The sequence below is a fragment of the Lacerta agilis genome, chromosome 16, assembly GCF_009819535.1.
Source record: "Lacerta agilis isolate rLacAgi1 chromosome 16, rLacAgi1.pri, whole genome shotgun sequence".
Taxonomy (NCBI): Eukaryota; Metazoa; Chordata; class Lepidosauria; order Squamata; family Lacertidae; genus Lacerta; species Lacerta agilis.
The window spans coordinates 6916121-6941589 of NC_046327.1; the positions used below are offsets into that span (position 1 = coordinate 6916121).

At 45.2% G+C, this 25469-nt stretch overlaps 1 protein-coding gene across 1 annotated transcript; it reads right to left on the reverse strand.

Moving 5' to 3' along the window:
• Nucleotides 1-853: 853 nt before the first annotated feature.
• Nucleotides 854-25201, reverse strand: SPATA6L (spermatogenesis associated 6 like). The gene is made up of 13 exons (XM_033173361.1): nucleotides 25163-25201; nucleotides 23399-23536; nucleotides 22352-22400; nucleotides 20887-20928; nucleotides 19720-19844; nucleotides 16667-16744; nucleotides 13242-13499; nucleotides 11013-11109; nucleotides 9874-9917; nucleotides 6535-6710; nucleotides 4846-4939; nucleotides 2066-2184; nucleotides 854-1027 (listed from the first exon to the last, which is right to left on the reverse strand). Exons 1-12 carry the CDS (start codon nucleotides 25199-25201, stop codon nucleotides 2083-2085), a joined length of 1242 nt encoding a protein of 413 aa, XP_033029252.1. The 3' UTR covers nucleotides 854-1027; nucleotides 2066-2082.
• Between the last annotated feature and the right edge of the window lie 268 nt (nucleotides 25202-25469).

The window sequence follows — 25469 nt, forward strand, 5'->3', positions numbered from 1 at the left end:
AAGACCCTGCTGTTGGGAAAGATGGAGGGCACAAGGAGAAGGGGACGGCAGAGGATGAGATGGTTGGACAGTGTTCCCGAAGCGACTGGCATGAGTTTGGCCAAACAGCGGGAGGCAGTGGAGGATAGGGGTGCCTGGCGTGCTCTGGTCCATGGGGTCACGAAGAGTCGGACACGACTGAACAACAACAACAAAAGGAGGAGAGGGGTCAGACAGGGACCCGACCAAACGCCTGGCAGAACAGCTCCGTCTTGTAGGTCCTGCAGAAAGATGTCAAGTCCCGCAGGGCCCTGGTCTCTTACGGCAGGGTGTTCCACCAGGCTGGGGCCAGGGCCAAAAAGGCCCTGTCTCTGGTCGAGGCCAGTCTAACCTCCTTGAGGCCCTGAATTTCAGTAGGGGCAAATGTAACATTCTTCATTTAGGCGGGAAGAACCAGCTGCATGAATATGGGATATGGCGAGGGATTTATGCTGCCTACCACCGGCAGAAATACCCCTGGCAGTAGCATCCTCTTACCTGTAATTTGGGTGGGCGGAGTCTGCAGAACTGGGCGGAGCCAGGAGAGGGCTGCTCAGTGGACCTTGAATTTATCCTAGAGTTGTTCTTCAAAGTTTGCTGTGCATCTTTTCAGCACGAAACCAAACTCTTTTCCCCACACCTTTATTAAATTCAAAATGGTATTCGCTTCCAAATTTCTAAAACTAAGCTTTACACTGAGGACACAGCCCTGGGTGGTAACGTAATTCCAAGTAGGTTTTTCATGGAAAATACTTTCAGCAGCCAAATCTTAAAGTATAGAACCATCAATACGATCATGACACCAACCCACAAGAAGCTGATAGGCTTGCACTCATTTGAAAATGTATAAATCAAACCTTTAATCAGCACTACAATACAGAACGTTGTTTTCAAACCAGTTTAGAGATAACATCACACAGAAAATAAACTATTCATCAGTTAGCTCTAGAACAAAAAGCTTGCCAGCAATGGGTCTTCAGATTGATATCCCACAGCTGCTGCCTTCTTTCTGGAAAAAAGGCATTAAATTGTTTATTACTACAGGATGGGGAAAATTGATAAAATATTACAGAGAAATCTCATGCTTGGACAAACCTGTAGATTTCTATTTTTCTACTTCTATTTTTGTTTTTGTTTTGCAAGGGAACTGTAACATCATTGCTCTGAATGCAGTTCTCCAATGAAGACTGCAAACTAAGCATCAATCAATCGTTTTATTTGTGTGCTGCCTTTCCGAAGTTAAAACCATGCTCAAGGCGGCACACAATATATAAGAAATTACGTAAGGACAAACATAACAAAAGTAGCCATAAACAATAAATAATTAAAAAGAATTAAATTAAACTATTTCCGCAAAGAATCGTAAGATCCAAAACAAAAATACAAAAAAATGAGAACACTGTGCGCTGCTGCTCCCACGGCGACGGAGCGAGCGACGGCCCCTCCCACCACTCCCCACGCACCACCGGTCACCCCGGGAGGAGCAGCGCTGCACGGACGGGGTGACGGAGGGAGCGGCGGAGCGTGGGAGTGGCAGGAGGGGCCACTGCTTGTCACCCCCACCCGCCGCTTGTCACCCTGTCACTGGGGGCGTACCTCCCCTACCGCCCCTCCCCAGCGACGCCCCTGCCTAAACAGATTCAAGTTACAAGAACGGAGATTCCAGCACCAGGAAGAACTTTCGGACAGTGAGACAGTGTGGAAGGTGGTGGAAGCTGCATGGCTTCCACATTGTCAGTCTGGGTTTGTTGCATGCTCTTTAAATGAACGGCAGAACACGAGGGACAATGGCATCTTCAGAGCAGGAGAGACAGATCCTAGCAATAAGCCAGGCGCCATTGCAATCACTCTCATCCAGCTTGACCCACGTCGGTGTGAGAATTGAACCTTACGGGGCCTGGGATGCTGTTGTAATAGTTTATCTTACCGATTTGTAGCAGGCTTTATATAACCTTCCCAGTTCTTTTTTTAACCTTCTGAAATAGACCAGTCCAATAAATCGAGAGAGAGAGAGAGAGAGAGAAGGAGGTGGCTTTATACAGCATACCTTGCCGATGACAGCAGTTATGAGAAGTATCTTTGTTCCGTTGAGTCATACAGTGGGGAACTCCTCATAGAGATGGACCTTCTTTCAAGGACATCATCAATTTCGGAATCAGTGGCTCCCTGCAAAATAGTTGTCCCGTTAAACCTGGGTTGTTCGTCGTCATCAGCGCTGCTAAATGTGCCTGGCTGAAAACAAATATATCAGCTGTTCTAGGAGAATTCAAAGAAGCGTATCGCGGCACGTTTGGGAACAACTGATGTATGACACTGTCCTCTAGCTCTGTCGGTCAAAGTACCTCTCTATTAAGGTTCGTTAGAAGAATGTATCATCTTGGAGAGACAACAGCAAGTAATGTCACTTTGGGTTAACTCACATGGATCTGTGTCTCCATCATGGGAGCTTTGAAATTAGTGAGTGAAAAGCAGTTTCTGATTTAAACAAGGCATAACATTGGGATCCTGGAGGGGGGAGATGAATGGCCACAAAAAAATTATGAGCAGAAGAAAAGGCTTTTCGGTAGAGTTAAAGCAGGGGTGGGGAATTCCCCATCCACAAGCTGGATATGGACCACAACTTGATTTCATCAGGCCCTTGCGGTCCCCTTCCAGCCATCAGATGTTCGGCAGAGAGGACCTGTGAAGATATAGGGCTGTGATGTCCCACAGAGTGCGCAACTGCAGCTCCTTCCTCTGCAAGATGACCAAAGCAGGGGGGGAACGCTCAGCAGAGAGGCACATTTATGTTCCTTGCAATGTGCAAAAAGTGCCTATGGGTTTTGCAACTGCGTGCATGCAACTTTCAGGATTCACTTGCGTGCTGAAGTTTGAGACACTGCATAGCTGCAAGGGAAAAACTGCAATTCAGATACATAGCTGTCAAGTTTCGGATTTGAAAATAAGGGATCAGCAGTCTCACCTATCCCGGGGACAGTCACATGTCAGTGGTGGGCGGAGCCAGAAGCAAAAGTGGGCAGAGCAGCAATGTAAACTCCAAGCGGCCTCGGGCTCGGAGCGGAGCATAGAGGAGGGCAGCCATGTGCTCCGCGCGATGGAGCCCCATCGTCTTCTTGTCTGATCCCATCAAAACAGGACAGGAAGCAGCAGCTGCTCAAAGGCAGCCAGGCTCCGCCCTCCAGCTAACCCTACTGGCTGGCTGAGGGGCTCGGTGGCAACGGATAGGGGCTGATGCAGGGGGAGGAATACACCCCCCTGTAAGCACAGGAAATGGCTCCCACTTTCTTTGAGGGCTGAGGCTTTTCTCTCCAAGTAGGCGAGGTCTTCCCACCCAGTCCCTGGCCAGCAGGGGAGGAGCTGCTTCCATTAAAAACGGGAAATTTAAGGGAAATAAAAAATAAGGGAGAGCAGCTGCAAACTGCTTAAAATAAGGGAGAATCCCGGGGGAAACGGGATACTTGACAGCACTGTTCAGATATGCACTGAACTTATTTGCATTCTTCTGCTGTGGTTATTTTGCATAGTTGGAAAAAAATGAAGGCTGTTTGAGGGGCTTTCTGCTTGTTTAAAACCATAGAATTATAGAGCTGGAAGGGAGCACAAGGGTTGTGTAGTCCAACCCCCGGCAATGCAGGAATCTTTTGCCCAATGTAGGGCCCGCAACCCTGAGATTAAGTGTCTCATGCTCTACCAACTGAGCTTGTTTGTTTTAATAAATATTCATAACCCACAGGCTATGTGATCTCGGCAATATCCAAGGCTTCCCGAATAGGAAAAAGTGTCACAACCTCTTTAGCTGCTGTAGGCTTAGCTGCTCTGAGGTCATAGAGGACTGGCGTATCTTGAGCCAGGCTTTGGGTCTTGCGTTAGGCAGCTTGGGAAAGGAACACAGAAGTTTAAAGCCCAAAGCAGATGTTACTCTAGATGTGCAGCTGCTGAAAACAGCATGCACATATCGACTTCCCCACCTGCCTGTGCAACGTCTGTTGTCGTTTACCTAATGTCCCTTCAACATTCAAATGCGGGCAAGAACCAGCCTTGTCGTTTAGCACATGGAACTGTTGCCACCGCACACTCTCAAGATGGTCCCATGCTCATTATCCACATGAACAATCCTCATCCATCTGGTTGGGTCATTTAAATGCTACAAAACCCATGTAGGAGCCATTCATAGAAAAACGGCTGCCACGTAACTATGGGAATGTCTAAAAGGACACGTGATCTAGGCAAAGTGATGAATCTTTGTCTCCCATTATCAGCAGCCAATGAAATCGAGGGGGTGGGGAGGGGTGGGATGTCATGTCCAGAGCTAAGTTGCTGCACATATGTAGACAGAAGGGAACTATTGCTGCCATTTTTGATGGTGCCCATTGGTATCATCGAGACTGGCCCCGAGCAACTTTGGGTAAAACTTTAAACCACAACTCCACTCAGTTAACGAGTGTTGACTAGGGTTGCCATATTCCCAAAACGAAAATCTGGACAAAGTCGTTGAGCTTTGTTGACATCTCCCCAAAAAATCCGCCCGGACGCCATTTTAACAGTCCGATTCCCAGACGTATGGCAGCCCCAGTGTTGACTGAAATGTTTTGATTTAACAGAGATGGATAAATCGACAGAAGTGATAACACGAACGACAAGTCCCATCATCCTGGACCTTTGGGCCTGCCTGCTGGAAGATGGAGACCAACCCATATGGAAGACCACAGTATATCTACTCCTGTTTTATAGAATATGTAAAGCCATATAAGGCTTTATAGGACTTCAGTCTTGCAAGTGGAGCGAGAGGAATCAATAACAGTTCTGCTTAAAGCGCACCATACTTACAAACGATAGTCTTTGTATGGCATCGTCTGAAGTTAGAAGGTTTTTCACTCTCTCGTTAATCTCTTCCCAGCTTGAATTGGGGCTGGAATATATCCTGAAAAAAATGTCAGGGGACTCAAGTCACTTGATACTCAGCATTTGTGATTTCTCTCCATATAGTCCCGTCCCGTAACGCAAGTATTGTCTTTCTTTAATGTTTTTTAAATACTTTATTTAAGATTCAACAATAACAAAAAATCCACAATAACTGCTACATCAGTTCATTACAACTGACCATCTTTAACAACAGTTGAAAAATTACAGAGCATCACTTTAACTTACTCAAATTTTCATATTTAACTCATATCTCTTTCTTAGCAGATCAAAAAGAAAAAGGACCCCCCCAAAAGGTAGAGTCTTTTCTTTGACACAAGTATTGTCTAGTAGCGACCAGTTTCCAGTTCTGCTCTGGACTTCTTTTACAGCTGTGAAATTAGGCAGCCAGAGAATTGTTTCAACCTCTGACCTCTATGTCCTGCAAGTTAGGACCAAGAGACACCAGCAAAATGACTCTCCTTGCTACTATGAACATCAAATGGCACGGTTCTGCAGAGGAGTTCAACCTTTGCCAAAGTGCTGACTATGAACCCAAAGTATCTCTTTGACAAATCAATGGCAAAGGAATCCAAATATACGGAATTCTCTCAGATCTTCTTGGCTATTTTTATACCACAAGGTCAGGATTGTTTATGGGGCCTGCCTGGAACATAGCTCCAATTCTTCTTCATCTCTCCTGATCAGCATCATTGCACTGCGTTCTCCAGTCAGCATGAAAAAGAAGCAGAGGACTGTCACTTAAACTTGTCACGAGGAGGAAACTCTGGATATTAATAATTCTCCAGAGATCCCCCATCAAGCCTCATATAAAGTGTTGTGTGAAAGGAACTTTAGCATCTTCTGCATTCAATCACCACCACTCCTATTTCCTATTCTTCAAAGAAATCATTCTACCTCCTGCCTAATGGAAGTCTCTAGGATGGCTCGCAATTTTTAAAAAATTTGCAATGAAAAGAACGGTCCTCCACCACGACCAAAAAGCAAACAAACCACTATACAAATTTGTAAAGCCGGCAAATTAAAATTTAAAAACAAATACTGCCAAAGGCCTTAAAGGTAAAGGTAAAGGGACCCCTGACCATTAGGTCCAGTTGCAAACGACACTGGGGTTGCGGCGCTCATCTCGCTTTACTGGCCAAGGGAGCCGGCGTTTCCATGGGCCCCATCCAAGCAGCCCATGCTGTGGTTGAAATTTCCTGTTGCCAACTCCTCCATGTCACCCAGCAGGCAGGCTAGGGAGGAGATACTGGCCAACGACCGGGCAGCCCAAAGGTCAGAACGTTGACCTATGCTGCACCAAACCCCAATATCTTATAATCAAAGCTGTGGCTGTTTCTAACTCAAGCCTGTCCCTGATTGCCATTGGTCCCATACGCCTATCTCTCTAGATTTGTACAGTGGCATTATAAATCTGGAAGCCCCGTAGGGTTAGCAGCTGATCCTGGGAAACAGGATGGCAAATAAGAACAGCAACATCGGCCACCGCTACTGACTTCCAGGAATTTTCGAAACAAAATTAAAAATTAAAAAAAAAATCCTTCCAGTGCCTAGACATGCTGGCCACCTGTCACTTAACTATCTAGGAATGGTCACCTGTGCTGAGGAGATGCCCATCGTGTGCATGGGCTTGGTGATCGGTAGCGCTTTGAGGAGTCAGATGAAGGTTTGTGGCAAAGAGAAAGAGAGTAATCAAAATCAATAGGTTCCCTTGTTTCAACCGATGATGAACCAGGATCCAAGCTGTATTGCATATCCAGCTCTCTGGTTACCTGTGGAGAAAGGAAGAGTTTTATTTATTATTATTTCACAACATTCATATACCACTTGATTGTAAAGATAAACACAGACAGCTGAATAACAAAGTAATAATGCAGAGGAATATGCCAGAGGAAGACGGGTGGGACTCCTCCTCCAGCTGTGAGTTAGTGGGCAGAGGCAAAAAGGGTTTAAGGGGTGTAGGGTTTCAGTTTGGATGATGTAAGCAAGGAAAATCGTTTGGAGAACCATGTGGGCTGTCTGGGACAGGCAGAGAGCTTGGCTGATTTCTCTGTCCAGAGACTCAAGCCTCTTCTGCTTATTGAAGAAGCAAGAGACCCTCTTGGGACATGAATGCTTTGATCTTTCTCCATCTAGACCCAGGTTGTATTTACGTGTAAATAAACCATATATCGGGGACGCGGGTAGCACTGTGGGTTAAACCACAAAGCCTAGGGCTTGCCTATCAGAAGGTCGGCGGTTTGAATCCCTGCGACGGGGTGAGCTCCCATTGCTCGGTCCCTGCTCCTGCCAACCTAGCAGCTTGAAAGCACGTCAAGTGCAAGTAGATAAATAGGTACTGCTCTGGCGGGAAAGTAAACGGCATTTCCATTTTCGGACACGACTGGACCTAATGGTCAGGAGTCCCTTTACCTTTAAACCATATATCATAAAGATGCCATAGTCTCCACTGTCCAAAAGGAAACACAGACCCTGGGAAGCGCACTTGGTACCCCTGGAATCTTGCACTGCCTGGAGACAGGAGTGGTGTGTAACAACAGGTAAAAGGTGAAGGACCCCTGGATGGTTAAGACCAGTCAAAGGGAACTATGGGGTGCGCCGTTCATCTCGCTTTCAGGTCGAGGGAGCCGGCGTTTGTCCGCAGACAGCTTTCGGGGTCATGTGGCCTACATGACTAAACGCTTATGGCACAACGGGACACCGTGACGGAAACCAGAGCACACGGAAACGCTGTTTAACTTCCCGCCACAGAGGTACCTATTTATCTACTCACGCTGGTATGCTTTCGAACTGCTAGGTTGGCAGGAGCTGCCAACTACACATGGCTATGTGAAGAATCCTTTCCTGACCGTTTCCATTTACATGACTTCTAATAGAGAACTATCTGCAGGAAAATAGTTCTTTATACTTGCAAGCCGTGTTGGTGTTTTGGTCTTGGTGTATCATAATCGGTTTAACACCTGATACTTTCTTTGTATGCCAACTTAAGATGCCAGGACTGATACTGGGTCTAGAAGCGGTACCAAACCGTGAGCTTGGATCGTTCACGGAGGGTGCAGTCCTATCTTAGCTCAATCGGATCTCCCACCATCACCATCACTGCTTGGCACAAATTTGGCTTTACCCTCATCCCGTCCATCACTGACCCCAGGCACCTGTCTAGGATATTCACTGCCTCACCTGGTTTGTCTGGAAAGGAGGATGGAATCAGACTTATAAGAACTGTAGAGCTGGAAGGGACCACAAGGTTCACCCAGTCCAATCCCCTGCAATGCAGGGATCTTTTGGTCAACATGGGGCTGGAACCCATGATCCTGAGATTAAGAGTCTCATGCTCTACTGACTGAGCTATCATCTCAACCCAAACTCTGGACACCATCTTCTGATGGTTTCATGTACATGTTAAAAATCATGTGGGTGTTTAAAAAAGCATAGGGACAAGATGAAATGTCGTGGCAACTCACTGGGTCAATCCAATGGGTTGTAGCAATTATCAGATCTCTACCAAATTACAATCTTATTGGTAATGGACAGTGGCAGAGGAAGGCTTCGTGCTACCCGGGGCAGCGAAAGAAAACGCCCCGGGGGCGGGGCATCGTGACGTCACGATCGGCGGGCCGCTGCTGCTTCCGCATCCCCCTTTTAAGCCGCAGAGCGAAAAGGCAGCTTGTGGGGCTGCCGAGCGCTATCGGCGGCTCCCCGCCAATCGCGCATGACAGCCCCACGAGCCGCCTTTTCGCTCTGTGGCTCAAAAGGGTGCCGCAGAAGCGGCACTCCATCGTTGGGCCGTGCGCTGCTGCTTGTCACCCCCACGTGCCGCCGTTCGCTCCATTGCCCCGGGAGCAGCAGCACCGCACACACGGACGGGGTGCTCACTCGGCCGTGCGCTGTTGCTCCCGGGGTGATGGAGGGAGTGGCGGCGCATGGGAGTGGCGGGAGGGGCCACCGCTTGTCACCCCTCCCTCCCCTGTCACCCGGGGCGTAACGCCCCTACCGCCCCCCCTAGTGACGCCCCTGGTTAAAGATTATGTAAACACAAAAGATTATGTAAACACAAAACAGCAGAAACGCTAATAGCAGTAGGAAAAGCTACTGCATTCAACAAATGAAGTGCATTCAACAAATGTGGTGTCTCCCCCCCCCCCAATGTAAAAGGGTCTCACAGATTTGGGAGGGCTGGGCTTTAGGAACACAACAAGAACTCCCCTGTTCTTCTCTGCTCCTTCCTTCCCAGTCTTCCTGGTTGTGTTCCTCCGGCTTCCATGCCCTGCCCTTCCACCATTACTAATAAATTACAGGTTCGCTGCCTTTTGGAAGACGATTAAATGGTACAAATAAAATATATGCAGAAATGGTTCTTTTGCTTAATTTATCAGGAGTGCAGATTTATTTAGGGGCATCTTGTGCTGAATTTGAATTCAACCTCAGCATGGAAGATGGAACAAAATAATGTACGCACCCATTGTATTTTGTTTTGTTCTGATTTTGACAAGAAGTTTTACTGACAACTTTCTTGATTTTGATCATTTTAAAGCTCTTAAGACTTTTGTCAGTAAGAATACCAGGAGCAGTCGTGAGAAGGCACGGTGGGCCTGGTTATTAGATGAAACTGGATCTTAGAAAGCCAGTATAAGGAGGCAGGCAGCCCGAAGGAATAATTCCAAGTATTCTTCACAGAGAATGACAGTTCAGAAGTATGATTGCCGGCTTATATCCGAACCGGTTTTACACACCTTTTAGCGCAGAGTAAAGCGTGCCTTGTGGAAAGTTACATGAACTGTGTGCCCTTGCCAGCCACCGATAAACATATTTTTTCCCCTGAAGCATTTGTCATTTCCTAACCTCAAGCACCCAGTCTTATTAAAGTCATAACCTAACCATACTCCAAATAACCTAACCAGCAAATGACACTACGGACTCCACTTCTTAAATTACCTTTGCTGCCGGGCATGCAGACTTCCAGCTATCGTATGATAACGCTGCAAGAAATAAAATTAAAAAACCAATCAATATGGAAAGAGGGCTGAGGAAGGATGCTGTGATGGTTTCATATGGATTTATTTATTTGTTGGTTTGTCAACACAATTTCTAATATGAACGTTTTGGCTCCCGAATGCTGCAAACTCAGAAGTGACTGTTCCACTTTGCGAACTACTTTTGGAAGCTGAATGTCCGACTGGGCTTTCTGCAGCCAATCAGAAGCCGCGCTTTGGTTTCTGAATGTTTTGGAAGTCGAACGGACTTGCAGAATGGATTCCATTCGACTTCCAAGGTACAACTGTAATAATAATAATAATAATAATAATAATAATAATAATAATACAACAACAAAAGGTGTTAGTATCTCCTGTACTAAACTACAGGTGAAACTCAAAAAATTAGATTATCGTTGAAAAGTCCATTTATGTAAGCAATTGTTTTCATTAGCTACTGGAGTTTAATATACGAGATAGACTCATGACATGCAAAGCGAGATATGTCAAGCCTTTGTTTGTTATAATTGTGATGATTATGGCGCGCAGCTGATGAAAACCCCAAAGTTGAAATTGTTAATTTGGGGTTCTCATCAGCTGTACGCCATAATCATCACAATTATAACAAAGAAAGGCTTGACATATCTCGCTTTGTACATCATGAGTCTATCTCATATATTAGTTTCACCTTTTAAGTTGAATTACTGAAAGAAATGAACCTTTCCACGATATTCTAATTTTTCGAGTTTCACCTGTACTCAGCTGTGCTGGAGAATTCATTTACCCCAGAGGCAAATGAAAGGGTGAAAACTGCAACTTATAACATGAACTGAAATCCATTACTTGGAGGGAAATCTCATGAATTCCCATGGAACTGAAATCATGATTTAGGACTTGAGTGCAAAACATATTGGGATGCTGTCCCAAAGGGCAGCCTACTTTCCTGCGAAACCAACGGAACAATGTGAATAAAACATCAATTCAACGGAGCAAGGGGGACAGAATATAACCCACAGCGTATTAGAACACTATGACATGCATGGTGGTCTTGTTAACAGCACAGTTCACATTTTTAATTAAGGTTAAGGAATAGTTAAGTACCTCGCTTCAACTGAAATTTGTGGGAATTCCTTGATGAGCTCTCATTTTGACTCGGAATCGAATATGGCTCAGAAGAAAACATCTTAGAAGAATCTACCTGAAAAAAACAACAACAACCAAGAAATAACAACAAGACAATCTTCTCAATACAACAGAAACAGGCTTGGAAAAGAACCTTTACTTGAGATTCATAACCCTTTAAAACTGACTGGCTGGCTTGAAACCCTCTAATTAACTGAAGACTGGCTCAAGAGTGGAATTCTGTTCTTGGGATGCTCCCATTTTTAGCAATTCCTTTCCCCACCTACAGACACCTGAAAATCTGCTCTGGAAGCCTAGAAGATAGATCCCCTGGGAAGTGTGGGAGGTGGCCCTGGGGGCTGGAAGAGGAAATAAAAATTACCCTAACTCTCCTCTCTCATCCTCCTGCAATGGAATCCAATGGATCTCAGGTCCTTCTGTTCATGGTAGGGGCTCTGAATCCAAACAAATTTCGGATATTCGGGAAAAGCTATGGCGAGTGTCATTTACCAAACATGTGACTCACAGGATATCTGCTCGTAGCCTGCAAGTGGTTCATTGACAAGTAAAGATGTAAACGACTCCAAAATACCCCTCTACAAGGGAGGCTGCCTTTGGGGTCTCTATGATTCGCTTGCCTCGGCCTCACCTCCTTCTAATTGAACCCCGCTTGGGATGAGTCATTGTGCCCCACTGACTGATTTTGTATTATTCAGCCACACCTGAAACCACAACAGCCTTCCGGCAATGGTGTTATTGTTGCTTACTGGAGGGGCGGGGGGCACAACACTGGACCCTGTCCCCTGCTCCTGCCAATGCACCTGTAAAGCCCTGACTTTGCCGTCACCAAACACATTCCTCTCCCTCCTGCCCCATTGGGTGAGCCACTCCGGTGTCACACTAAACTGTGGTTTAGAGAGAAATGAACAAGCCTGGACTTCTGCTGGGATTGCATGTGTCCCGTCCCCATCCCCGTCCCCCCACCTGCCACCCCTTTCCTTCTCTCGATAGCTGCGAGGAAGAGTTCAGGAGCTTTCGCTTCCACTCTGGCTAACCACGGTTTGCTCCGTTGCCCAGGGTTTTTCTCCTCCCGTCCCTGCAACCAGGGGTGCCTGGCTCAATAGACTACAGTATAGTGCAAATACAACTTTTATACGCCCTGGGAAACCAAGAGAATTGCTTTTTTGCCCTGTGTTTTTATGGTGGTTGGGGCCAACCCAGTCAGATGGGCAGGGTATAAGTAATAAAATAATAATAATAATTGCTTTATTGTGGTGGCTTGGAAACGAATCTGCAGCATCTCCGAGGTACGCCTGTACAGGAGCAGCACTTGGAATCAGTGCCAAATATTAGCTATTAAAGCTATCTGAAATTCAACCTAACTGTTAAATGAAAGTGCGTAACAGACCAATATGGAATACACTGCCCACGAGAGAAGTTTCTTTCTGATTTCAAATAGTTGCGTGTTGCCCGATACCCTGGAAATAAAATGCACAGCAGCTGCGTTCCACAAATGACTTCTCTAGATTAACTGTCATGATGGAATACTCCGCTGAATCGAATGCTTGCTTGATGTGCTCGGGACTATGACAATACGTGGGAGGTCAGTTCCAGCGCTCACGTTTTTGTCCTTCCCAGCCTGCTAGTCTACTAGATTGATAGCCGGCGTCACGTAATAAAAAGACGTGTCCGTGGTGGCAAAGACTAGAGTGTGGGTCTTGCAGGATATCAGGCACCAGAAGTCTCTGGGCAGGCTGCGGCCTACGCTGTGCCCTGAGGAAGGAGGCTTATTGGAACACAGAATTACATTTCACATGATGCCAAGGTGCTTAAGACTGCATCAAGGCCTGGAGGCTGGGCATGAATATGGTATTGCATAGGATAATCTACTAGAAGGCCTCAGAGGCCTCACACATCCCAATGATATTGTTGTAAACAATTTGGACTCTGCAGTGGTCCAATAGGGCAATTGGACCCTATTATTCATTCCAAAATCTTACTTTTCTATTGATCGGAATTGGCAGGTTCCGCTCGTTTCTACAGAGCGTATTTACACCCTTAGTGTACCTTGTACAGAAGTATTTTTGTACGGCATTCCGTTTGCGGACCTCCATAATTTCCCTTTTGTCATCTACTAGGAGGAACAGTGATGAATGCCCAGTTTGCCTGGCCAGGTAATTTTTAAAAAGTTACATTCTCAGGACTTACATGTCGAACTACAAAAGGCGGCCTGGGGTCTGATTCTGACTTGAACTTAACAGACCTCAAGCTCAGAGAAGGCGTCTGCTGTTGGCTTTCCCTGCAAAACTCCTGGCGATGTCTTGTTGGAGACGGAGAGCGCGATGGGGACGATCTTGAGAATCGCCTACAGCCCTTATTCTTTGTTGTCCTACATCGTACCGGTGAAATGCTCCTGCGCCGGGGCGATGCCGAGACAGCCCTTCTCAACCTGCTCCTATATCTGCCCTGCAAAATATATTAATATCTACACCCGCTGCCTGGAGACCTGGCTACAGAAGGGAAAAGGTATGGCAGACAGAGGAAATATCAACACAGCAAGAAGTTGTACCCCCTGGCTATCTCACTGGACAGCTGAAAAATGAGATTATCAACAGAAATTGTTCAATCAGTTTAACTTTGTTTTGCCCCAATCTGGAAAGACAGACTCATACATGCAGTGTTGTTGTTGTTTCTAAAAAAAATGTTTTGGGGTACTCTCATTTTCCTACTCATATTGAAATACTGCCCCTCAATGAGGCCAAACTTAGATTCACAAAATGTTTAGGGGTATGGGTACCCCTGCGTCCCCCTAGAAAGAAAGAACTGCATACATGTAATCAGCATTTTATGTCCATTTGCATCGCAATCCTTTTCTGAGCCCTACAGGACGCCTATTTTATATATTCTTATAAAATTCTTATAAAATATATGGCGCTGTGGTCTAAACCACACAGCCTAGGGCTTGCAGATCAGAAGGTTGGCGGTTCGAATCCCCGTGATGGGGTGAGCTCCTGTTGCTCAGTCCCTGCTCCTGCCAACCTAGCAATTTGAAAGCACGTCAAATTGCAATTAGATAAATAGGTACCACTCCGGCAGGAAAGTAAACGGTATTTCCGTGCACTACTCTGGTTCGCCAGAAGCGGCTTAGTCATGCTGGCCACATGACCCGGAAGCTGTACGCCGGCTCCCTCGGCCAGTAAAGTGAGATGAGCGCCGCAACCCCAGAGTCGTCTGCGACTGGACTTAACGGTCAGGGGTCCCTTTACCTTTACCTTTAATTATTTTAATAATGAAGCAATCAAATCATAGCGGCAAGTCACTTACAAAACAACAGAAAAAAGTGGAAGGCATCTATCGATGACGACGGGTGACTGCCTGCATTTGGGGCTAGTTCATGTATGTGGCTACTTGCTTGTAACAAAGCTTTGTGGAGCCTTTGACTGCATATGGACGGGCGCAGGACAACTGCTGGGTTCTTGGCATGATGTGTGGGTGGGCGCCTACAAATCACTTCAGGTAAATATGGGAAAATGCTAGAAGGCCTCTGCGGAATAGCTCCTGAAAGCAACGGCACTTGAGGTAAGATGCACCTGTTCTTCCCAGGCCCAAACTGGTTCACCAAGTCCTCAGAGGGGAAACCGGACACCACACAGGTCAAGGGCCTTGAGAAGCAGGCATGTTACCCTGAACCCAGGGCTGAGGATTCCCTTGAGGATAGCTGATGCCAGAGGAGGAAGCGGAGCCAGCCTCCAGTCCTTGACAGCCGTGGCAACGAAAGCTTCAGGTCCAGGCTGAAGCGCGATGACACAGAATGCGTCTACACAGACCAATTCATTGGTCTACTCAAGAATAAGGGGTCTACTAGTGAACAAACAATCCCTGATGCTCATTCACTGTCAGCAACGGTGGTTACTGTCAGGAAACCCCCCTCCCCGTGGCTGGGGGAGTCACGGGAGCTCTCGCAGTATAGAGAACCCCCTAAGCTATTCACCAGCTCATCTTCCCCCTCCTCAGCCGGAAGCGACCATTCCTTCAGTGGGGAGGGGGAGTCAGAGGCAGGAAGGCGGTACAGGGGCTCTGAGAGGTTCGCAGAGCCCCAGCGCCGAGGGGAAAGCGGGGAACGGGGTCAGGTTCCCACGCTCCGAGGGCGCAGGCTGGAAGGACGTGGAAGGGGGAGGCGGGGGTTCAGGATCCCGCGCCTCTTTTGCTGGACAAAGAACCGGAAGGGTTCATTCCTGGACTCTGCAGAGGGATGAGATGGACGTTTGATCTTTTGCTCCACTGTATATAGCTGTGCACAATAAAGAGCTTAGTTTTAGAAGTTATGCGTTTGGCGCTTTACTCATGAGCAACCACTGAACGTCCTTACAGTTACTATGTGGTTTAGGAGGGCAGAATATAGAAGGCCTCCCTCATGAGACTTCTGGTTACTAGAAGGAACAGAGATCACTGGTTCCTTAGTCTTCTCCGTGCTGAACGCCATGTGATATTCATCTCGGACTCTTTGTTTCCTGACCTCGCTTCTGGGTCATGTTTTGGACCCAGACCAATGTTTCCCAAAGTGGGCGATACCGCTCCCTGGGGGGTGCTGGAACAATCCAGGGGGGGCGGTAGCAGCCTCAGGTGCAGTTGGGGGGCACTGAGTAAAAATAAGATGGAAGCATAAAGAAAGCAGAAAAGAGAAGAAAAAACTGTTCATACGTGTTTCATCTGTTGTGTAACGACGCTTACCGATGTAATGTAGAGTTAAACTCGTAAAGATTACTTTATTTTTCAAATAAACACACAAAATGCAAGTTAAAGACAATCAGCAGTCAAGACTGCTGACAGGTCTTAACAAATGAACGTGTAATGTGAATGTCACTATGGTTGATTTTAATAATTTCATAATTTTAAGCTTCAATGTGTCTTATTTACGATGGCATCTTTATTTACCAGGTTATTAGGATGTAGGTAGACATACAGATACATAAAAGAACACAAACTTGCCACTGTATTTTTCTGTTTGTTTGCTTAAAGGTAGATTTCCAGCCGGGCGGTGAGTACCGTATTTTCCCGTCTATAAGACGCCCCCATGTGTAAGATGCCCCCTATTTTGGGGGACTCCAATTTAAGAAAATGGGGGTGACATGGCTCCGTGTATGAGATAAGCCACTATTTTGAACATTATTTTAGAGTGAAAAAACCTAATACACAGAAAAGTACAGAATTATTTTTTTCTGAAAAGGTGGCAGTAGGCCAAATAAGTTTGGGAATTTATGACCTAGACTGATTCTCTGTGCTTGATCTTGGTTCATTGAGACTATGCTACACCTTGAACTGCACTTTCTTTGTCTCCTCCTTGAACTGAGACCCAGGCAGCCTCTGGAGGAAGAAAACAAATAGCCCTGAATCATCTTTGAACAAGAGTAACACTTTTAGGGATCATAAAAAGTTTAAATGGTTACAGACTTCTGCTACTTACAGCTAATTCCAGGTAGCTAATAATCTGAGCATAAATTGTAGAGAACTACCTAGATACAGAATTGCTATGACTGCTATGTCATACTAGATGCAATGAGGTATTAAGAGAGATTGGGTGTGACTGAAAATGTTGCCGTTCACCTCTGAGTTAATTAGCTAAAATTACTTACACGATACCATCTTCTGGCCAGAAGTGGAAGTTCTGTAATAGTTGTCCTTGTGGAAAACTCTATTTTTGGTGCAATGCCCTTAAAGAATTGGGGGGGAAATGAGAAATTTGTGTAAAGAAATACAGTTGTTGTTGTTCTTGTTTATAAAAAAACAGATTTTGATATTTCAGTCATTTGCAAGGCAGTCCTAAGCATGTTTACTTGGAAATAAGTACTGCCCCACTTGATTGAATGGGACATGCTCCCTTGCAAGTGCATTCAGAACTGCAGCCTAAACTCATTCATATGGGAGAAAGTTCCCTTAGGTTTGGTGGTGCTTGATTCTTAATAATACCTGTAATAATAATAATTTATTTATACCCCACCCATCTGGCAGGGCTTCCCAAGCCACTCTGGGTGGCTCCCAACAGAATATTAATATTATTATTAATAATAATTGTGATAAAACATCAAACATTTTAAAAAAACTTCCCAAAACAGAACTGCCTTCAGATAGTTGTTTATTTCCTTGACATCTGATGGGAGGGCATTCCACAGGGTGGGCACCACTACCAAGAAGGCCCTCTGCCTGGTTCCCCGTAACCTCACTTCTCACAGTGAGGGAACCGCCAGAAGGCCCTCGGAGCTGGACCTCAGTTTCCGGGCAGAATGATGGGGGTGGAGATGCTCCTTCAGGTATACCTGTACATGAATAGGGTTGGCCTTTTAGGCAGGCTTATTATATGTGAGAGTTTTTTTTAAGCCTTCATAAAAAGTATGAAATGGGCCAAGATTATAGTTCAATGGACACCTGGGAGTACTTCCCACTCAATTCATTGACACTTACTTCTGAGTAAACCACACATAGGAATAGGCGGCCAGTGTGAACATTAGGTCCAGTCGTGTCCGACTCTGAGGTTGAGGTGCTCATCTTGCATTACTGGCCGAAGGAGCCAGTGTACAGCTTCCGGGTCATGTGACCAGCATGACTAAGCTGCTTCTGGTGAACCAGAGCAGCGCACGAAAACGCCATTTACCTTCCCGCCGGAGCGGTACCTATTTATCTACTTGCACTTTGACGTGCTTTCGAACTGCTAGGTGGGCAGGAGCTGGGACCGAGCGACGGGAGCTCACCCCGTCGCGAGGATTCGAACCGCCAGCCTTCTGATCAGCAAGCTCTAGGCTTTGTGGTTTAACCCACAGTGCCACCCGCGTCCCAAGTAGCAAAGATACAAATTATCAAATACTTGGGCATTTTCAATGCATTTATTCTTGAAAGTGACAAATATGGTACGTAACTATTAGAAGAGAAAGCTTAGGAGAGCAAAACCAGCAGCTACTTAAGCTAAGATATTTCCTCACAATCCTGCAGAAGCATCCAAACATTTGGGGGCAGATGTCTTTTACTTGGATAAGGGTGCAAATTCCTGTAAATAATTAAGCACCTTTCAGCTCAGTAATGGTTTAAAACTCATCTATTAAAGTCCAGATCCTACCAAATGCTGTTTGGGAAAAGACATGATTGTTCGATCACAAGTGTGACATTGTGAAACAGCTGCCATCGCCAGAAGTGGCTGAGGCTTGTAGGGCGATAGGTCGGCGTGGTTAACATTTTGACCAGCGTTCATGACACAGCGGCTACGTAGCACAGTCCAAAAGAAATAAATTTGGCTAATAAGTGGCAGAAACATTTTATAATGGGATTGCCATGGCTGCACCTATGGTGATGCAACCCACTCCCAAGTGACTGCCATCTACATGTGAAACTCGAAAAATCAGAATATCGTGGAAAAGTCCACTTATGTAAGCAATTGTTTTCATTAGCTACTGGAGTTTAATATATGAGATAGACTCATGACATGCAAAGCAAGATATGTCAAGCCTTTGTTTGTTATAATTGTGATGATTATGGCGTGAAGCTGATGAAAACCCCAAAGTTGAAATTGTTAATTTGGGGTTCTCGTCAGCTGTACGCCACAATCATCACAATTATAACAAATAAAGGCTTGACATATCTCGTTTTGCATGCCATGAGTCTATCTCATATATTAGTTTCTCCTTTTAAGTTGAATTACTGAAAGAAATGAACTTTTCCACGATATTCTAATTTTTCGAGTTTCACCTGTACTCACAGTTAAAAACTGGCAGTGATCTACCCCCCTTTTGGGGGTCCAGGGCAAAAGTGTTGAGCTTTTTTTAGGGGAGCCAAAGTTGGTGGGCTTCTTTGGGGGGGAGCCAGTGATGTACCAGCGATCTACCAATGATCTACCAGTGATCTACCAGGAGATCATGATCTACCTGTTGGACGTGCCTGCTGTACATGAACAAGCATCCTTACATTCTTTATCCTTTATTTCTTTTATCTTTTATTTCTTCCCCACCTATCTTTTTCTTTTTGATTTGATACATGTATATACACCTCTGTTTTAAAACTAATAAAGATTTAATATAAAAAACAAACATCCTTACATTAACAAATAGGACAAATCAGCCAGTTCCAGCCACAGCTAAAATCCCCAGGAGTAAAAAGAAGCGACAACGGATGCAGAATTCGGCAGCCTGGCTGTTGCCAGGTGCTGGAGATATTTATTTACTTCCCAAAGTTCTGTACTGCTTTTTAATCGAAGCATTCCAGTAGCGTCAAATAATTTAGCACCCGTGACTCCATTTTATTGTGCTATTGAACTTCCTGCCTATTTTTATTGCATGCCATTTCTAAGATGCTAACAACGTGGTTAAAAACCTCACCATCAAATATCAAAATCAGTAACATTTCACCATTAAAGCATACACAACAAACCTCTAAAGAAAGACTCATGAATAGCACTGGTGGATGAGTTTAAAACATAGCAGCCATTAATAATCCAAAGGCTGCTGAACCAAATGTATCTTAAGTGGGAGAAGAGAAGGGGCCTGGCGGGTCTCACATGGGAGCATGTTCCACAACTGAGGTAAATAGAGAAGATAAATGTTTACCACAGGTTAGGAATCACTGTGACATAAGTGAGAACCGGCTACTGAGCAGATGTTTCTGTTTTTTTTGGGGGGGGGGTACACATTTCATAACAACTTACTGGGAAAGAACGGTGGGTCTTCATTAGAAACTCTCTGTCCACACCGGGGTACGCAGGAGTCAGTTTAGGCTCTGGAAACAGAAAAGCTCGAGTATTCTCTTCATAAAATGCAAGCTCACCTTTCCCTGAAATGTGAAACAAAAGGAGAAAGGGTGCTAGGAATAACGCATGCAAACACTGTAACCAGTCCCCCACAGAGGAACATAAGCCCCTCTTCACAGCGCAGGTCAAAAAAGGACATTTTCATTGCTCACGGTTCTCCAAGGAACATTCTGTTGCAAAGAAATTCCGTGAGCCAGATTGGGAGAAAGAGGAAGAGTTGTAAGAGGAAATTCAGCCACTAGAATTTGTGTTGTGCTGTGGGAACTAACTCCTATAGGGTTCCCCCACCCCCCCAATTATTTTTAATTTTTGTTAATTTTTTTATTTTTAAGATTTTCGTAACTTGGAACTAGCTCCTGTAGTTAAGGAGTTTTGGTGAGTACCAGCTGAAAGAGAGCCCTGACAACAAAGATCTTGAAATTTACACCCTCATCTTCATAGATGAAAACTACAACAGCTATGAACTGCATAGGTTACTGAGTTTTTCTTACTGCTGGGTCAAGTTAATAGTTGTGAATTTTTAAATGATCTCACAAGGTGTAGCTGATCACATTAGCAGTTAAACGAAAAAATATATACTATGGAGCAGGGGGGAATGGGAAGAATTAGGTTTAAAATATATTTGAGTTTGGCCAAATTCTGTTAAAAATAAATAAATTGCATGCAGTGACATGAGTACAGTTTTAAGAATTTTCACCTGAAAGCCCTTCTGAGAGCAAACTGATCACACAAACAGCTAAACAAGGTGACACCACAAGCTTTTTAAGCAATGTAGGACTGGCCCTTACAGAAGGCTTATTCTGCCACCATGTGTTCAGTTCTCCTGTACAACAAAATGCCACCAGCCAGCTAATTTCTATGAACGTTGCATATTTTGTCTAGAATTAAAATGGCATACAAATACATTTTGTCTCGTATCACCTCCTCCTAAGTAAGTAATAACAGCAGATACAGGATACAGTATGGGAAAAAGAAATCGGCATCTCTAACCCCAACATCATCCAAGATTCATTCTTTCAATGCAGAGTTTATGGAAGTTGTGAAGAATAGGTTTCTCCTGTTTACCTGAACGTACCACTTCGACTAATCGGAACTTTGTTACATTTCCTAAAAGAAGATGAATAAACTATATTATTCATGACAAAGATATGTAATATTTAAACTTTATATACATTAAGCCTGCAACTTGTATGCATTCTGCTTTATGGCAAAAATAAAAATGTAAAATGTAAAAAGCGATGGACAGGGAGTACAGTGGTACCTCTGGTTAAGAACTTAATTCGTTCTGGAGGTCCGTTCTTAACCTGAAACTGTTCTTAACCTGAAGCACCAATTTAGCTAATGCGGCCTCCCGCTGTCGCTGCGCCGCCAGAGCACGATTTCTGTTCTTATCCTGAAGCGTTATTTCTGGGCAACCAAAATGGTCAAAGGCCTGGAAACGATGCCTTATGAGGAACGGCTTAGGGAGCTGGGTATGTTTAGCCTGGAGAAGAGAAGGTTAAGGGGTGATATGATAGCCATGTTCAAATATATAATAGGATGTCATATAGAGGAGGGTGAAAGGTTGTTTTCTGCTGCTCCAGAGAAGCGGACACGGAGCAATGGATTCAAACTACAAGAAAGAAGATTCCACCTAAACATTAGGAAGAACTTCCTGACAGTGAGAGCTGTTCGGCAGTGGAATTTGCTACCAAGGAGTGTGGTGGAGTCTCCTTCTTTGGAGGTCTTTAAGCAGAGGCTTGACAGCCATCTGTCAGGAATGCTTTGATGGGGTTTCCTGCTTGGCAGGGGGTTGGACTGGATGGCCCTTGTGGTCTCTTCCAACTCTATGATTCTATGGGTTAGCGGAGTATGTAACCTGAAGCGTATGTAACCTGAGGTACCACTGTATGCTTTTGGGGGGGGGGGAGACTCTGGCAATTCTACCCCCATTGAACCCAATGGGTTTTGAATATATAGGCAACCCAACCCCCCCGTTATGTCCTGGGGTGTTGTGGGAATCGTGTATATTTGAAACACCACAGAAAAAGGCATACAAACTACCCTCCCCCGAAACTCATAACACTATATTCCCCGGTTGTTATGGTGAAAAGAAGAAGCTATACATCACCCACAAGCTTTTCTTGGAAATAAATATGAAGCATGACACACTGGTTGGCCCCGACACAACGTGAAACCATTGTTTCCTGCTAGAAGAACAAGCCACACCAAGGTTTGCATGCACCTCCTTCTCCTCTCTTCTCCTTCATGTCTGGGATCAAAAGCTTCCGTTTCCAGTTTTAGAGCAACCACAGTTCTCCAACCACGGCAACCCGAGTTTAGATGCCACGGGGAACTACGCTTAAAGTAGATGCTTCCATTTTTATCCTCTGCTACATGAAAGAGGAAGTTGAGAGGGGGGTGCCGGTGCAAGGCTTAGAAGGAAACCATGGTTTTCCATTGCATCTGAATCCAAGCCATTGGAAATATCATCATGGACCTGCAGTGGTTACAGTATCTTCAGCAACAGATAACAGAAAGGAAAACTTACTTTCTAGCTGTTCTACAACAGCAACAGGATCTCTAGCTTTTTCAAATACCTACAGAACAGAAGCGAAAGCAAAGGCAAGGATAAAAGTTAATAAAGCTATTAACCAATTAAATCATTTTCCATGTGATTAAAACCGCAAAGTTGTGCTCAGCGTAAACCCACTGAAATTAATGAATATGACTAAGGTAAGTCCTTTAATTTCAATCGGTCTTCTCTGAGTAAAACCTAGTTGAATACCACACACAGTTTTAACAGATTGCTCAATCAGCTGATTAAATTTAAAGAAACGTACATATTACCGCACTTCCAAAGATTTATGCTTTCGTCCTACTGAAGTTCAATATATCCCGCAGTACAATATATTAAAGAACAACTGTTGGAGGCAAATGCATTCATTCCTGTTTTGTTCCTACTGCATTAAGCTGAAGAACAGTAGTCTCAAGAATTAAAAAGTGTGCTTATGACTTTCAGATTCCTTGATAAAACAAACAAACCTGCAGTCACTCATCAACTATAGTCCAAGAAAAGAGCGCCAAAATACTCCAATATATGGGCAAGATATGGGCAAGCAGTGTATAGATTTTGTGAACTAAATTGGTAGTGCCATTGACCAAGATCAATCCCTGCTAGAAGAGTATGGGTGTCATCTTCAATCCCACTGAATACGGCTGGTTTGAGGGGAGGGGGGGTCATGTGTAAGGTGTCCCCCGTGCTGCCTTGAACCCCTACCAGAAGGCTTATTATGGGATGAAATGAGTAGGACTGGGCAGCAGCATGTTAATTCCCGCAGGATGCCTCTGAGCCTTGCATCTCACAGTTAACAATACTTACCTCCTAACAAGCATGACATTTTTGACTATGGCAAACGCAAAATGGAGATAAAATATTCACAATCCCCTCACCCGTTTACGTTTGTTGTGTCCGGAGCTGTTGGCCATCAGCCAGACTCTCGATCTGATACAGCAGAAGTGCGCTTAGGTTCAAAAAATAATAATAATAATCAATACATCTTAGGCAAGGATTTTGCAAGACGCAATCCTAGGTTACCTTTTCAAACCACATTTTCTCGTGGAACAGGAGAGGGAAGATGGGTCGAAGGCTCTCAGTTTCCTTGCACTGGCCCAGGATGCAAACATGCAGATAAACATCATTCTTGTCCGTCAAGTACACACCAGGACAGGAGACCTGTGATGGGAGAGAAGATCAGAACAGTTGAAAGGAAACAGAGGCAGAAGGTTCATTGCAATTGTTTCCCACCAACTGCAAAATGATGAACAGACGTAGCACGACACATAGCGGCCACCTCAGGAATCTAATTCTGAGGGTTATGAAGGGAAGCAAATGGGTAGTTACTCCATGCATGATCATTTTTACTGCCATTGAGTAAGCAGAAGAGTTGCTCATGGGATTCTCCAACTCAGTTGCCAAAATATATAACTTAATGGGGCAGGCAGTGTTTGCTTTTCCACCTCAGCAAGCAAAATGTGTTGAGCCAGCTCTGAGCACAACCACCATAGACCCAGAATTCACTCAAACGTTTACCTGGTCCACGTCATACGTCATAAAGCAGGCGCAAGAGGAGGAAGAGCTCACGCACAAAACTTTGCAGCAACCCTTCTCACCATTAATATGAATGGTGATGCCATGATGGGGGAGCTCAAACAGTGATCACAATGAATGGTTGCTGCTTCTAGATTATACAGTATGCTGGCTTTACGATGTTGTCTAATCATTCCGCTCTTTTCTCTATCAGTGAATCTTGGACAAGTAAGAACAATAACATATTCTGGCTTGGAAAGTAAGTTTATATTCTATGCTGCTGGCTTCTCTTTAAACTATAACCTGTGATCCAGCGCTACTCTAAACCACAGTGCAGAGAACCCCACATTTATAACCAAAGACTGATTTTGAATTAGAGACGTGAAGGCCTGGGTGGGATGGAATATGGAAAAATGAGGGAGCTCCCCGTTTTTCTGTTGGTTCCCCACCCACCCGCCTTCTCCTCTATATTTCAAATGTTCTTGGATGATGAAACTTTACACAGTTCAAACAACACACATACAAGATGAGAAAACCTCTGGGCATGTACAGAGCACAGGCAATCACCCCCTCCCCAACTGGACTGGGGAACGGCAAATCTCTCGAGGCATTGCTGTCAAGGTTGAACTCTGGCTTCTCTCCCTTGGAAATAAGTTAGCGTTTTTGCAAAAAGAAACAGGTCGTTGGCTTCCCCCCCTCATTTCTACCACAACTTTCCCTCTCCCAACTAGAGGCAAAAAAGAAAAAGGGAAGAACAGATATAAATAGATAGATAGATAGCCATATACATACATAGATGTGCACGCACACACATACACACATAAGTGATTTTTTTCCTGGGGCTACTCAAGAGTATGCAGTACCTTTTTTTCAAATATTAAAATATGGCACTGATTGTAACTACTTCAGGGTGAGTACGGTACCTTTTTTTTAAAAAAAAGCACTGTGTATGTGCACACACACACAATGTATATGCATGCATACATGCGCACACGCATATTGTATATATAGAGAGGGGGCTATATTTCTGGGGTTCTCCCCAGCTGGCCTTGCACGGCCCCCCTCTCCTGCCCGCCTTGCCTCGAGGATCTGCAGCTCCACCTCCAGTGGCACCCTCACCACAAACACACGTATATACATTCATATAGACAATGTATATACGTGTGTGTATACACACACACACACGTGTCGATATGATCTCGCAGCTTCATTTCTGAGGTTCTCCGCATCTGGCCTTGCACAGCCCCCCCCCCCCTCTCCTGCCGGCCTCACCGCGTGGATCTGCAGCTCCACCACCACCTTGAGCGGCATCCTCTTCCTTCCGCCAGGGCAGCCACACCGTCGCCGTGGGGGGGGGGGGCGCGCGAAAGCGTCGTGTTGCCATGGCGACGCCAACGTTCCAGCGTCCCTCGCTCGCCGCGGGGAGGGGAGGGGAGGGGAGGAGGGGCCTCCGGTCCTTTTCCCAGGCGCCTCTGACGGCGGGGAATGAATGGGTTTACTCGCGAGCAAAACTGCTTAGGCGAGAAGAGCCTATTAGGCAGCCGGAGATTTCCTCCTTGCAAGCTTCTTCTTCTTTTTC

What these genes read in the sequence shown, in the direction of transcription:
- SPATA6L (XM_033173361.1), bottom strand. Translation starts at nt 25,201, where the DNA reads ATGCCGCTCAAGGTGGTGGTGGAGCTGCAGATCCACGCG. An exon ending in TGGAGCTGCAGATCCACGCG is followed by an intron (nt 23,537 to 25,162) that starts GTGAGGCCGGCA and finishes CTCCCATCACAG; the next exon opens with GTCTCCTGTCCTGGTGTGTA. An exon ending in AGACCCACCGTTCTTTCCCA is followed by an intron (nt 16,745 to 19,719) that starts GTAAGTTGTTAT and finishes CAATTCTTTAAG; the next exon opens with GGCATTGCACCAAAAATAGA.